The 15,651-nt window shown below is 42.8% G+C and overlaps 1 protein-coding gene across 5 annotated transcripts in view; it reads right to left on the reverse strand.

The window, feature by feature from the left end:
* Positions 1-15,651, reverse strand: part of FKBP15 (FKBP prolyl isomerase family member 15) — a 60,676-nt gene that overhangs the window by 41,242 nt on the left and 3,783 nt on the right. For 4 of the 5 annotated variants that reach the window (XM_058445067.1, XM_058445068.1, XM_058445066.1 and 1 more), the window contains exons 2-4: positions 9,269-9,384; positions 3,744-3,828; positions 3,041-3,110 (exon numbers count right to left, since the gene is read on the reverse strand). In XM_058445067.1, coding sequence (XP_058301050.1) covers positions 3,041-3,110; positions 3,744-3,828; positions 9,269-9,384 — 271 coding nt within the window. The remainder of the gene's footprint in view (positions 1-3,040; positions 3,111-3,743; positions 3,829-9,268; positions 9,385-15,651) is intronic. The other variant, XM_058445069.1, reaches the window with a different exon arrangement.

Raw genomic sequence — 15,651 nt, forward strand, 5'->3', positions numbered from 1 at the left:
GCCCACCATCAACCAGATTAAAAAAATAGAGCATTTCCGACACCACAGGAAGCTCCCTCATGCCCTTCCTAGTCAGTAATCCCCACACTGAGGTAACCAATATTCTGACTTCTATCACTGATTTTGCTTTTTTTTTTTTTCTTTTTGAGACAGAGTCTCTCTGTCGCCCAGGCTGGAGTGCAGTGGTGCAATCTTGGCTCACTGCAACCTCTGCCTCCCAGGTTCAAGCAATTCTCCTGCCTCAGCCTCCCGAGTGGCTGAGACTACAGGTGCATGCCACCACACCCTACTAATTTTGTATCCTTAGTAGAGACCAGGTTTCACCATGTTGGCCAGGCTGGTCTTGAACTCCTGACCTCAGGTGATCCGCTCGCCTTGGCCTCCCAAAGTGCTGGGATTACAGGTGTGAGCTGCCGCACCCGGACAATTTTGCTATTCTTAAATTTGTATAAATAGGATCATATAGAGTATACTCTTTTGTCTTGCTTCTTTCACTCACCGTATCTGTAAGAGTAAGCCTTGATACTTCATGTTCCAGTACTTTGTTCTCTTTTATTGTCATGTAGTATTCTATTATGTGAATATACCATAAACTCTTCATTCATTCTCCTGTTTATGAACATTTGAGTTGTTTCCAGCTAGAGGCTATTATGAATGATACTTCTATGAACATTCTCCATGTCATTTTTTTTTGAGACAGAGTTTCACTCTTGTCCAGGCTGGAGTGCAATGGCATAATCTCGGCTTACCACAACCTCTGCCTCCCAGGTTCAAGCAATTCTCCTGCCCCAGCCTCCCAAGTAGCTGGGATTACAGGCATGCGCCATCATGCCTGGCTAATTTTTTTGTATTTTTAGTAGAGATGGGGTTTCTCCATGTTGGTCAGGCTGGTCTCGAACTCTGGACCTCAGCCTTGGCCTTCCAAAGTGCTGGGATTACAGGCGTGAGTCACTGCACCCAGCCTCTCCATGTCTTTTGAAAGACATAGACGTTCATTTCCCTCAACTTAAAGAATGTCCTTTAATGTTCCTTGTAGTGCAAATCTACTATAATGAATTCTCTCACTTTTGTTTGGCTGAAAATTTATTTTGTCTTGATTTTTGAAGGATATTTTTGTTGCTATAGAATTCTGTAATAGGCAGGGTTTTGTTTTCCTTTCAGCACTTTAAAGATGTAATTCTACTGTCTTTGGATTCCAATTACATGGACGTTAGACCATGTCCCACATCAATCTTTGCCCTAGTCTCTTCCCATTATTTCTTCTCTCTGTGCTTCAGTCTGAATATTTTCTATGGAACTGCCTTTGAAGTCACTAATTCTGTCTCCTGCTGTATTCTTACTCTGTTAAACCCATCCAATATGTTCTTAATTTCAGAAACTGTATTTTTCAAATCTAGAATGCCATGTGATTATTCTTATAGATTCTAATTTTTTAAATTCTCCATCTTTTCATCCCCTTTGTACTTTTCCTCTATTTTCTTTAAGGTATTATTCCTAGTTGTTTTAAGTGCTTTGTATGTTAACTGCAATATCTAGATTATTTGAGAGTCTGCTCCTCGTTTATTTGTTCCCTTGACTATCAGTTACATTTTCCCACCTCTTCACATGTCAAGTAATTTTTTACCATAGGCCAAACTTGTATATAAAACAACATGGGGGATAAAATCATAAAACTCTTAGAAGAAAACATAGAGGTAAATCTTCATGACCTTGGTTTTGGTAATGGATTCTCAGATAAAACACCAAAAGTACAACTAACAAAATAAAAAAAACTGATAATAAGGATGCCACCAAAATTAAAAACTTTTGTACATCAAAGGACATTATCAAGAAAGTGAAAAGATAATCTATAAAATATCTGCAAAAAGACGAAATCCAATTTTTAAAATGGACAAAGGGCTTGAATAGACATCTCTCCACAGAAAATACATGAATGGTCAATAAGCAAATGAAAAGATACTCAACATTAGACATTGGGTAAAATGCACATTAAAACCACAATAAAGCACCATTCCACACCTACTAGAATGGCAAGAATTTAAAAATAATAATAATAACGAAATGCTGGCAAGGATGTGAAGAAACTGAAACCCTCATACATTGCTTGTGGGAATGTAAAATGGTGTGGCTGCTATGGAAAACAGTCTGGCAGTTTCTCAAAAAGTGGTACATAAAATTACCATACGAGTCAGCAATTTCCACTCTTAGTATACAGCCAAAATAGGAACTTGACCATATACTTTTATGTCAATCTTCACGATACATACTTTTTTTGTCTATTCCCAATAGACAAAAGGTATAAACAACCCAGTGTCCATCAACTGATGAACGAATGAACAAAATGTGGTATACACCTACAATGAAATATTTTTCAGCCATGAAAAGGAATGAAGTACTGATGCATGCTAAAACCTGGGTGAACCTTCAGGACATTATACAAAATGAAATACATCAGTCACCAAAGACAAATACTTTTATGATTCCACCTATATTAGGTACCTAGAAAGGGCAAATTCATAAAAACAAGAAGTAGATTTGACCTTATGGGCAGCTGGGAAAAAGGAAGAAGTAGAGTTATTGCTTAATGGTTACACTTTCTGTTTGGGAAATGGATAGTAGTGATGGTTGCTCAATCAATACTGTGAATGCAATTAATGGCACTGGATTATGCACTTAAAAATGGTTAAACGGCAAATTTTATCTTATGTATACATATGTATGTGTATATATATGTGTGTGTTTGTGTATGTGTACACACGCACCCCACAATTAAACAACAAACACAAAAAATGCCCAAATTCTTAAGCTAGGACTGTATCACAAAGGTCAAATTTAACAATTTTGAATGGTTGGATTTGTTTTAATGCACAATAGTAAGCAAAATGTGATCATTTACTATATACTTGATATTATAAATTAACATTCAATACAAACAATCATCCTTATCTTCTGATAAAACATTGGACAAGCCAGATAAAAGCCAGCTCATTGGTATTATTTGGGACATCTGAATATACATGAGATGTGGGAGCACTCTCACCTCTCTGGCTGTGTGGTTCCCCAAAACTGCAGCACCAAATTTGCCCTGCTTTACATATTGACCATTTGTGCTATAGAAGGAAGAGAAACAACAAGTATTAATACTTCCCTAAATTCTGCAGAACCAGCTTTGTTTTCTGTCATAGAGAAGTGGGAACAATAGTCATTCAGCCTCTAGACAGGGACAGAGGTGAGCAGTTTAAATTTATTTATTTATTTTTTTTTGAGACGGAGTCTCGCTCTGTCGCCAGGCTGGAGTGCAGTGGCACGATCTCGGCTCACTGCAACCTCTACCTCCCAGGTTTAAGCGATTCTTCTGCCTCAGCCTCCCAAAGTGCTGGGATTACAGGCACGCGCCACCGCACCCGGCCCAGCAGTTTATAATTTAAAGTTCATATACTACTTCCTTACTCTTTAAATATAAATATCTATCATTCATGCTATCTCAGCGGAGAGGCTCTCTTTGAGCATTTGACAGCTGTTGAGGGTATAAGCACTCCCTAAAGAGAGTAGACAAGATAATGGCTTTTCAAGTTTTACCACAGAAATCTCCAATTCAGATGTTAAAAGTTCTACTGATATTTTGTCCGTGGAAGGGCTAAATAACCGTTTTGCAAGAAACAGAGGTTTTTCGAGAAAAAGTAGAAGCTCAACTGCACGCCCTTCCACCAAACTTCAGAGGGCGTTCCTTCTCAGCAACTTACTATCGATATGCATGGACTGCTGTTGCGACCAGTATTGTGGGAGTGCTCATGGTGGCTGGTGCTGTTTTTGGTGTTGCCTGATTTCCTGAAGATGAACAAGAAAACAAAGTTGTCATTCACTTCTTGCTTTAAACTAATTTTTTTTTTTTTTTTTGAGACGGAGTTTCACTCTGTCGCCCAGGCTGGAGTGCAGTGGCACGATCTCGGTTCACTGCAACCTCCACCTCCCGGGTTCGAGCAATTCTCCTGCCTCAGCCTCCTGAGTAGCTGGGATTCCAGATGCGCGCCACCACGGCCGGCTAATTTTTATATTTTCAGTAGAGATGGGGTTTCACCATGTTGGTCAGGCTGGTCTTGAACTCCTGACCTCGTGATCCACCTGCCTCAGCCTCCCAAAGTGCTGAAATTATAGGCGTGAGCTACCGTACCTGGCCTTAAACTAATTTTTAACCACTGAACTAGCTTCAAAATTGATCTTTATACTTTACAGTTAGTGTTGTAATGCTTTTATGATTATCCTTATTTGATCCACAAAGCAGTCCTATGATCTAGTTTGGGGGTGAAGAAACTGAGATTCTAATCACCCAAGTGCCTCACACAATTATACCATTATAGTGCCTAGGTCTGAAACCCATGACTTCAACTCCCAAACCACACACCCCAAATAAGTCTTTGGCTAGACAAGGAGTACTGTCTAAAAAGTGAGGTCATAGTCCATCTATTTTATTTTCTCCTTCCAGTATTTTGACAGCTATAATATATGAAAATACAGTTATTTCCCCTTCCCTGACTTCTAGGGTGGGAAATTCTGTAAGATATTTAAATCACACCCATTAATTAACTTCACAAAGTACTACAGAGTAGGCTGGGTGCAGTGGCTTGTGCCTGTAATCCCAGCGCTTTGGCAGGCCAAGGCAGGTGGATCACGAGGAGTTCGAGACCAGCCTGGCCAATATGGTGAAACCTTATCTCTACTAAAAATACAAAAATTAGCTGGGGGTGGTGGTGCGCACCTATAGTCCCAGCTACTCATGAGGCTGAAGAGGAAGAATTGCTTGAGCCTGGGAGGCAGAGGTTGCAGTGAGCCGAGATCGCGCCACTGCACTCGAGCCTGGGTGATGGAATGAGACTTTGTCTCCAAAAAAAAAAAAGGGACTACAGAGTAACACTAACATTTTCAAATACCATGTTAAGAGTAAATCACATTTATGCTCACTACATGAATGTGATGGAAGAGTAATGAGACAATACTGATGCGGACATGACATGCAAGAACTTATATTTCAAAAGAACTCGTCTGATTTTTTCTGTATTAACACTTTTTTTTCTGATTATAGAGTACAAGTGCATTGTAGGAAACTTAGAAAATACAGAAACACATAAATTAAAATGAAACATTTTTGTGTGTACTTCCAGTTACCTCCTTATAATAAATTCCTTAAAATGGAATTATGGGGTAAAGGAGTATAAAAAATTTAAGGTTTGGTTACATCCTGTGCAACTGTTCCTCAGGCTGGACGAGGTGGCTCACACAAGTAATCCCAGCACTTTGGGAAGCAGAGGTGGGCATATCACTTGTGGTCAGGAGTTCGAGACCAGTCTGGCCAACATGGTGAAACCTCATCTCTACTAAAAATACAAAAATTAGCCAGGCATGGTGGTGTGCACCTGGAGTCCCAGGTACTTGGGAGGCTGAGGCACGAGAATTGCTTGAAACACAGGAGGCAGAGGTTGCAACGAGCTGAGATCATGCCACTGCACTCCAGCCTGGGTGACACAGCGAGACTCCATCTCAAAAAAAAAAAAAAAAAAAAAAAATTCCTTTGAACAGAGAGGGTCTTCTGTATTGCTACTTTATTTATTTGTAAATGCCTAAAGAAAACTGTATAGGCAATCTTGCTTCTATAGCTCCCCGCTAAAAGCATAACAAACTCATAGTTGCTGTCTTCTGATTTAAATAATCAAGTTAGCCAGGTGCAGTGGCCAGGAGTTCGAGGCCGTAGTGCACTGTGATAGCACCTGTGAATAGCCGCTACATTCCAGCCTGGGCAGCAAAGCAAGATTCTGTTTCTAAAATTAAGTACAATAAAAAATAAAAATAAAAAATCAAGTGTTTTCATTGGGTGGGGACTAAGGTTGTTTCTTTTTCTCTCATTAACTCAACCACTTTAACTCTGAAGCACACTGCTGATGAAGAGATGTGCCACAGGAAATATAAAAGAATAGCCTACTAGAAATCTGGCCAGGTTATGACTTGGAGAATAAGAGAAGCACCTACAGCAAAACTGCCTAAAGTAATAGGTAATATTTAAAGCAGGTGTCGGCAAACATTTTCTGTAAAGGGCCTATAGGCTGTGGTATAATATGAAATATGTTTGGTCTTTGTCCTCGGTTCCTGACACAGTGCTCCCAAATCCCTTGTAATTTCCTGACTGATAAGAGTGGTAGGAACATCTTTTGTATAATCCAATTTTAGCCAGCATGATAAGGAAGGAGGTCTCCTTTGCTTTAACGTACACAACAAAAGTAACTTTGAAATGACCAATTGTTTTTTGTTCTGTTTCTGCTTTCTTCAGCACTTTTCTGCCTATAAAGCCAACTCCTCTGCTCAGCTCATCACAACATTCCATTTTATAGAATGAAGTGTTGCCCAATTCTAGAATGTCAAATAAAAGCCAATTGAGCTCTTACAACTACATGTGTTATAACTGTATCTTTTGACAATGCTAATGAGGTGACTTATAGTGGGGCCCTAGAGGGGTGGAGCCTCAGGATGGAGCCTACAGCTAACCTGTCCAGATAAAAGGTGAAAAGTAGGTCTTCCTTCTCTCCAAAACACTGGACAGTGCCTAGTTAGAGTGCCTTGGGCAGAGTTTGGGGGAGCAGTGTCCATATGGGGCAGAAGGCCTTGCTTTCGAACCTCTCCATTAGTTCCCAACAAAGCACACACTATCTAGCTGCTAGGAATCAGGATCCCAGGTCTTAGAGAAGCACTCACCACTGAGGGTGAGCTTAGCCAGACTGGTCAAGAATACACAACCTGGCATGTCACTTTTGGAAGGCTGCTGCTAACCCTTCCATCTAACCTGTTAAGGCACAATCCTAGTGCCAGTTGTGATGGCTAATTTTTTTTTTTTTTTTTTTTTGAGACAGAGTCTTGCTCTGTTGCCAGGCTGGAGTGCAGTGGCGTGATCTTGGCTCACTGCAACCTCCACCTCCCGGCTTCAAGCAATTCTGCCTCAGCCTCCCGAGTAGCTGGGACTACAGGTAAGCGCCACCACGCCCAGCTTATTTTTGTGCTTTTAGTAGAGACAGGGTTTCACCATGTTGGCCAGAATGGTCTCGATCTCTTGACCTTGTGATTCGCTTGCCTCAGCCTCCCAAAGTGATGGCTAATATTGAGTGTCAACTTGATGGGATTGAAGTATACAAAGTATTGTTCCTGGGTGTGTCTGTAAGGGTGTTGCCAAAGGAGATTAACATCTGAGTCAGTGGACTGGGAGAGGCAGACCCACCCTCAATCTTGTTGGGCACCATCTAATCTAATTTTTTTTCAAACTTTTTAACTTCTTTGCCATTGGTTTGAATTTCCTCCTGTAGCTCGGAGTAGTTTGATCGTCTGAAGCCTTCTTCTCTCAACTCGTCAAAGTCATTCTCCATCCAGCTTTGTTCCGTTGCTGGTGAGAAACTGCGTTCCTTTGGAGGAGGAGAGGCGCTCTGCTTTTTAGAGTTTCCCGTTTTTCTGCTCTGTTTTCTCCCCATCTTTGTAGTTTTTTCTACTTTTGGTCTTTGATGATGGTGATGTACAGATGGGTTTTTGGTGTGGGTGTCCTTTCTGTTTGTTAGTTTTCCTTCTAACAGACAGGACCCTCAGCTGCAGGTCTGTTGGAGTTTGCTAGAGGTCCACTTCAGACCCTGTATGCCTGGGTGTCAGCAGCGGAGGCTGCAGAACAGCGGATTTTCGTGAACCGCAAATTCAGCTGTCTGATCATTCCTCTGGAGGTTTTGTCTCAGAGGAGTACCCAGCCGAGTGAGGTGTCAGTCTGTCCCTACTGGGGGATGCCTCCCCGTTAGGCTGCTCAGGGGTCAGGGTCCCACTTTAGGAGGCAGTCTGCCTGTTCTCAGATCTCCAGCTGCGTGCTGGGAGAACCACTACTCTCTTCAAAGCTGTCAGACAGGGACATTTAAGTCTGCAGAGGTTACTGCTGACTTTTTGTTTGTCTGTGCCCTGCCCCCAGAGGTGCAGCCTACAGACGCAGGCAGGCCTCCTTGAGCTGTGGTGGGCTCCACCCAGTTCCAGCTTCCTGGCTGCTTTGTTTACTTAAGCAAGCCTGGGCAATGGCAGGCGCCCCTCCCCCAGCCTCGCTGCCACCTTGCAGTTAGATCTCAGACTGCTGTGCTAGCAATCAGCAAGACTCTGTGGACGCAGGACCCTCCAAGCCAGGTGCGGGACACAATCTCCTGGTGTGCCGTTTTCCAAGTCCGCTGGAAAAGCGCAGTATTAGGGTGGGAGTGACCTGATTTTCCAGGTGCCGTCTGTCACCCCTTTCTTTGACTAGGAAAGGGAACTCCCTGACCCCTTGCACTTCCCGAGTGAGGCAATGCCTTGCCCTGCTTCGGCTTGCACACAGTGTGCTGCACTGACTGTCCTGCACCCACTGTTTGGCATTCCCCAGTGAGATGAACCCAGTACCTCAGATGGAAATGCAGAAATCACCCGTCTTCTGCGTCACGCACGCTGGGAGCTGTAGACGGGAGCTGTTCCTATTCGGCCATCTTGGCTCCACCCCCTGCACCATCTAATCAACTGCCAGCATGGCTAGTATAAGGCAGGCAGAAGAAGGTGGAGGGGGCTGACTTGCTGAGTCTTCCGACTTTCATCTTCCTCCTGTGCTGGATGCTTTCTGCCCTCGAACATCAGACTCCAAGTTCTTTGGCTTTTGGACTCTTGGACTTCACTAGTGGTTGGCCAGAGGCTCTCAGGCCTGCAGCCACAGACTGAAGGCTGCACTGTCAGCTTCCCTACTTTTGAGGTTTTGAGACTCGGACTGATCCACTACTGGCTTCCTTGTTCTTCAACTTGCAGACAGCCTATCATGGGGCTTTACCTTGTGATCATGTGAGTCAATTCTCCTCAATAAACTCCCTTTCATACATACATATATCCTATTAGCTCTGTCCCTCTAGAGAACCCTAATACACTCGTTTTTATTTTGTTTCGGTTTTGTTTTTTTTTGAGACGGAGTCTCGCTCTGTTGCCCAGGCTGGAATACAGTGGCTCACTGCAACCTCTGCCTCCCGGGTTCAAGAGATCCTCCGGCCTCAGCCCCGCTCGTAGCTGGGATTACAGGCACACGCCACCACACCTGGCTAATTTTTGTATTTTTTGTAGAGATGGGGTTTTGCCATGTTGGGCAGGCTGGTCTCAAACTCCTGACCTCAGGTGATCCACCGGCCTCGGCCTCCCAAAGTGCTGGGATTAGAGGCATGAGCCACCTTGCCCGGCTAATACACTCTTAACTTACCTGTTGCTGCCGTTCCCTGGCCTTTTTTAGGCTGTTTTGGGGCTGTGTACTGGAAAAATTCATTTCCGTGGCCAGCAGCTGCCTGATCCAGTCCAAAAAGTGAGGCCAATCTGGCACTGTTAGTAGAAAATGAAAAATGAAATTTTACTGATATATCCCAAACCTGGAATTATTATAAAAGCTGCTCATCTCCAACCTTGAACAAATACCTCCTTGACTACATCCCACCATTCAATACTAGAAGCACTTCAAGCTAGGAAAGCTGATTAAAAATTAAAAAATAAAAATAAAAATATTGGACACAGCAAAGTGTCTTTGAAATCAAGATTGTGTATGTGATTTGAACATCATCAGTTGACTCTGTTTATCCCCAGGACCTTGGTCGAGGCATTTCTTTTTTCTGGACCTCAGTTTTTCCACCTATAAATTGAAGTGATTAGTTCAGATGCTCTCTATGGTATCTTCAAACTGTAAATTCTTGCTTTTAGCAAATCACAGTTTCTAGTCACCCTTACTGATTACTCCCCCTCCTGCATTTTACTAGTTTATTCAATTGAAATGAAGCTATGATACAAACTTACCCATCAAACATGGTCCCTGCCATCCTTTCATCTAACAGAACCATTCTTTCATCATCCCTTGCAAGAAATCTTATCCCCCACCACTCCACTGAAACTGATCTTGCTAAAATCACTAACAATTTTTTTGTTTGTTTTGTTTTTGTTTTTGTTTAGATGGAGTTTCACTCTGTTGCCCAGGCTGGAGTGCAGTGGTGTGATCCCGGCTCACTGCAACCTCTGCTTCCCAGGTTCAAGTGATTCTCCTGCCTCAGCCTCCCAAGTAGCTGGGACTACAGGCACGTGCCACCACACCCGGCTAATTTTTGTATTTTTAGTAGAGACAGGGTTTCACTATGTTGGCCAGGCTGGTCTCGAATTCCTGACCTCAAGTGATCCACCCACCTCGGCCTCCCAAAGTGTTGGGATTACAGGTATTAGCCACCAGACCCGTCCAATCACCAACAACTTCTTTGTTACTAACCCCAGTTTACCAGTCCTTATCTTATTTGACCTCATACCACCTTTGTATACTGTGAATTAATTTGTTCTTCTTCAAATTCTTCTCTTGGGGAATTCTCTCTCTTCTGCAGGGGTTGTGGAAGGAACAGGTCCAAATAAGATATCAATAAATACTAATGCAATCCCTGGCTTGTTTTGCCCCATTTCTCTGGCTTCTCTTTAACTCCTTAAGCTCTTCTTCTTCATTTGCCCAATCTTTAAATGTCCATGTCTCCAGGGATTCATACTTTCCCTTGGTAGGGTTTCATACTGTCTCTCTACTTATTCCTTGGTATCAAATGCTATCCAAATGCTGATGATGCTCAAATCTGTATTCCCAGCCCAGAACTTGCTCTTGAGTGCCAGAAAACATAGATATCCCACAGGCAATACATATGTAACATGTCCAAACCAGAACTCATATCCTGCAATGCCCACTGCCCCAGCAAAACCTGTTCTTCCTTTTGTGCTCCAAGACCACTGCCAGGTTCAAGGATTCTAGAGAAGGACTCAATGGTCTCAGCATATAGTGGTACTCATGGCTAAGATCTATTACAAAAGAATATCAGCAAAATCAGCAAAAGTAAAAAGTGCACAGGTCGGCTGGGCACAGTGGCTCATGCCTGTAATCCCAGCACTTTGGGAGGCTGAGACGGGAGGATCACTTGAGGTCAGGAGTTCGAGACCAGCCTGACCAACATGGTGAAACCCCATCTCTACTAAAAGTACAAAAATTAGCCGGGCGTGGTGGCACGCACCTGTAGTCCCAGCTACTCAGGAGGCTGAGGCAGGAGAATCGCTCGAACCTAGGAGGCAGAGGTTGCAGTGAGCCAAGATCGCGCCACTGCACTCCAGCCTAGGCAACAAGAGTGAAACTCTGTCTCCAAAAAACAAACAAACAAACAAACAAACAAAAAAATTATCCAGTCTTGGTGGTAAATGCCTGGAGTCCTAGCTACTTGAGAGGCTGAGGCAGGATGCTCAACTGAGCCCAGGAGTTTGGGACTACAGTGAGCTCTGATCATGCCACTGCATTACAGCCTAGGTGACAGAGCAAGACCCTGTCTCTCCCGAACCAGAAAAAAAGGATTACTAGATTATCATAAATGTCATGGGAATGAGACTGGTGGCATTATAAGAAGAGGAAGAAAGATCTGAGCTAGTATATCCAGTATGCTTGCCATGTGATGCCCCATGCCATCTCAGGACCCTGCAGAGAGTTCCTACCAACAAGAAGATCTTCACCACATACAGCCCTTCCGACCTTGAACTTCTCAGCCTCCATAACTGTAAAAAATAAATTCCTTTTCTTTATCGCACTTTAGGTATTTTGTTATAAGCAACAGAAAACAGACTAAGATATTAGCCAAGAGCCAACCTTGTAAGCAGGGCTTTTTAGGAATAATAGTCTCAGGCTTGCTGTGTTAACTCTTTAAAACAATTTTTTTTTAGAGACAGGGTCTCAATCTATCACCAGGCTAGAGTGCAGTGGGGCGTTCATGGCTCACTGCAGCTTTTGCCTCCAGGGCTCAACCAATCCTCCCACCTCAGCCTCCCAAATAGCTGAGACTACAGGCATGCACCACCACACTCTAGGGATTCTCCCACCTCAGCCTCCCAAGTAGCTGGGACTACAGGCATGCACCAAGAAACCTGGCTAATTTTTGTATTTTTTGTAGAGACAGGGTTTCACCATGTTGCCCAGGCTGCTCTGAACTCCTGGGCTCAAGTGATCCACCCACCTTGTCCTCCAAAAGTTCTGGGATTACAGGTGTGAGCCACTGCTCAGCCATGAAACGTATTTCTTAAATGGTAAGACCTGATCTGAGGTGCAGAATGGATGTTGTGTTAGCAGGCATGAAAACAACATTAATCTTATACCTCTCCATCAGGGTTTGTGAGTGACCAAGTACACTGTCAATGGGCAGTAATAATTTGAAAGAAGGCTTTTTTTCCTGAACAGTGGGTCTCAACAGTGCATTTAAAATATTCAGTAAACTATGCTATAAACAGATGTGCTGTCATCCAGGCTTTGTTCCATTTACAGAGCACAGGCAGAGTAAATTTAGCATAATGCCTAAGGGCCCTAGGATTTCTGGAATGGTAAATGAGCAATGGCTTCAAATTAAAGTCACCAGCTGCATTACCCCCTAATAAGAGTAAGCCTGTCCTTTGAAGTTTTGAAGCCAAGCACTGACTTCTCCTCTCTAGCCATGAAAGTCCTAGATCTTCTTCCAATAGAAAGCTGTTTTGTCTACATTGAAAATCTGTTGTTTGGTGTAGCCACCATCACCAGTTCTCTTTGCTAGAACTTCTAGATAACTTGCTGCAGCTTGCAATCACTTGCTGCTTCATCTGGCACTTTCATGCTATGAAGATGGTTTCTTTCCCTCAACCTCATGAACCAACCTCTGCTCACTTCCAACTTTTCTTCTGCAGCATCCTCACCTCTCTCAGCCTTCACAGAATTGAAAAGAGTTAGGGCCTTGCTCTGAATTAGGCTTTGGTTTAAGGAAATTTGTGACTGGTTTGATGTTCTATCAGATTCCCTTAAACTTTCTCCATGTCAGCAATAAGGCTGTTTTGCTTTCTCATCATTTGTGTGTTCACTGGAGTAGCACTTTTAATTTCCTTTAAGAATGTTTCCTTTGCATTCAAAATAGCTAACTGGCACAAGAGGCCTAGCTTTTGGCCTATCTTTGTTTTACACGCCTTCCCAAAGCTTAATCATTTCTACCTTTTTTAAAGCAAGAGATGTGCAACTCTTCCTTTCACTTAAACACTTGAGGTCATTGTAGGGTTATTAATTGGCCTAATGCCAATATTGCTGAGTCATGGAGTATAGGTAGGCTCAAGAAGAGATTAAAAAAAAAATAGAGAACTGCCAGTCAGTGGAGCAGTCAGAACATACACAACATTTATCAATTAATTTCACTATTTTTATATGGGCATGGTTTGTGGCAACAACAATTACAATAACACCAAAGATCACACCATAACAGATATAATACCACTGAAAAAGTTTGAAATATTCAGAGGATATATGTGTGTGTATATATATATGTGTGTGTGAATATATATGTGTGTGTGTGTGTGTGTGTATATATATATATATATTTTTTTTTTTTTTTTTTTTTGAGATGCAGTCTCACTCTGTTGCCCAGGCTGGAGTACAGTGGCACAATCTCAGCTCACTGGGTTCAAGCCTCCTGGGTTCAAGCGATTCTCATGCCTCAGCCTCCCAAATTGCTAGGATTACAGGTGTGCACCACCATGCCCTGCTAATTTCTGTATTTTTTAGTAGAAACAGGGTTTTGCTATGTTGGCCAGGCTGGTCGCAAACTCCTGGCCTCAAGTGATCCACCCGCCTCAGCCTCCCAAAATGCTGGGATTATAGGTGTGAGCCACTGCAACTGACCAAGAGAACATTTTTGAATATTAAGAGAATTACCAAAATGTGACACGGAGACACGAAGGGAGCAATTTTGCTGTTGGCAAAATGATGCCAATAGACTCGCTCAACACAGGGTTGGCCACAACCTTTATTTTGGAAAAAAAAAAAAAAAATCTGCGTGGCACAATAAAGCAAACCAAAAAAAAAAAAAAAAAAAAAAAAGAGGTATGCCCAGGGTCTGGTATGTAACAGGCTCAATAAATGAATTCAAAGTCTAGTCTGGCTCTGAGTGCCTCTTCTCTAAAGGCATCCTTAGTTTAGGTGAAGTAAACATTGAAACTTCCCGACAAGTTATTTTGGCTTTTCAGGTTTTTTTAAAACAAGTTTTATGTATAGAGAAATATGCACTAGCATTTTACAAAATAAATTTGATATGACTTGAAACTATTACCTTCTTTTCACAAAGTAGTCTAGTGTAAGTTTAAGTTTCCTGTAAATAGGCCAGAAATGCCTACTGTAAAGGACTAAGAGGTTTAAATGAGATTGTAAATGCAATGCTTGAGTGAGAGCAGCGCTGGCCTAAAAAGACATCAACAAATGCTTACGGAATTTAGAATAGAGCAAGATGTGTCCTTTCAGGCAGGAAATTTCGGGCAAATTGCCTAAAGGAATAAGATTCTGGAAGAGTTGGGTTTCACTGTCTTTAACACAGTAAAAAATGTACAAAGCTTAGCACCTAGTTAAGATAACACAGCTTATGCACAGATTACTGATAAGAAATGAATGTCCTTGTTAACTTCAGTAAGCCATGGGTATTGGGCTTGCTGTTTTAATTTTGCAGGTATAGCCTTTTTTAAAAGGAAAGACAAGAGTGTCATAAGTGAACTGTGTTTCCATAGATGTTCTAAAGACCAGCCAACTGAAGACTAAAGTCAATCCAAAAGCCAGGTCAACCTAATTAGTTTTCAGATTAATTCCATTTTCTTTCTTTTTTTTTTTTTTTGACAGAATTTTGCTCTTGGCGTCCAGGCTGGAGTGCAATGGCAGGATCTCGGCTTACTGCAACCTCCACCTCCAGGGTTCAAGCGATTCTCCTGTCTCAGCCTCCTGAGCACCCGAGATTACAGGTGCCCGCCACCATGCCTGGCTAATTTTTGTATTTTTAGTAGAGATGGGATTTCACCACGTTGGCCAGGCTGGTCTTGAACTCTTGACCTCAGGTGATCCGCCTGCCTCAGCCTCCCAAAGTGCTGGGATTACAGGTGTGAGCCACTACGCCCAGTCTTTTTTTTTTTTTTTAATGAGATGGAGTCTAGCTTTGTCGCCCAGGCTGGAGTGCAGTGGCACGACCTTGGCTCACTGCAACCTCTGCCTCCCAGATTCAAGCGATTCTCCTGCCTCAGCCTCCTGAGTAGCTGGGATTATAGGCACCTGCCACCACACCCAGTTAATTTTTGTAGTTTTGTAGAGACAGGGTTTCATTGTGTTGGCCAGGCTGGTCTCGAACTCCTGACCTCATGATCCGCCTGCCTTGGCCTCCCAAAGTGCTGGGATTATAAGCATGAACCACCACGCACGGCCCCATTTTCTATTAATACCTTTAATGGACTCTACATCAACTTGGGAGATAAGTTACTTGTAAATTTTTAGCAGAGCATGGTGGCTCACTCTCAGAGGCTGAGACAGGAGGACTGCTTGAGGCCAGGAGTTCAAGACTAGCCTGAGCAATATAGCAAGAACCCATCTGTACAAAAAATTAAAAATTAGCCAGGCGTGGTGGCATGCGCCTGTAGTCCCAGCAACTTGGGAGACTGAGGCAAGTGGATTGCTTGAGCCCAGGAGTTCGAAGCTGCAGTGAGCCATGACTGCACCAGTGCACTCCAGCCTGGGCAACAGAGCAAAACCCTGTCTCAAAAAAATAAATAAATAAA

This window comes from Hylobates moloch, unplaced genomic scaffold (assembly GCF_009828535.3).
Source record: "Hylobates moloch isolate HMO894 unplaced genomic scaffold, HMol_V3 SCAFFOLD_10, whole genome shotgun sequence".
Taxonomy (NCBI): Eukaryota; Metazoa; Chordata; class Mammalia; order Primates; family Hylobatidae; genus Hylobates; species Hylobates moloch.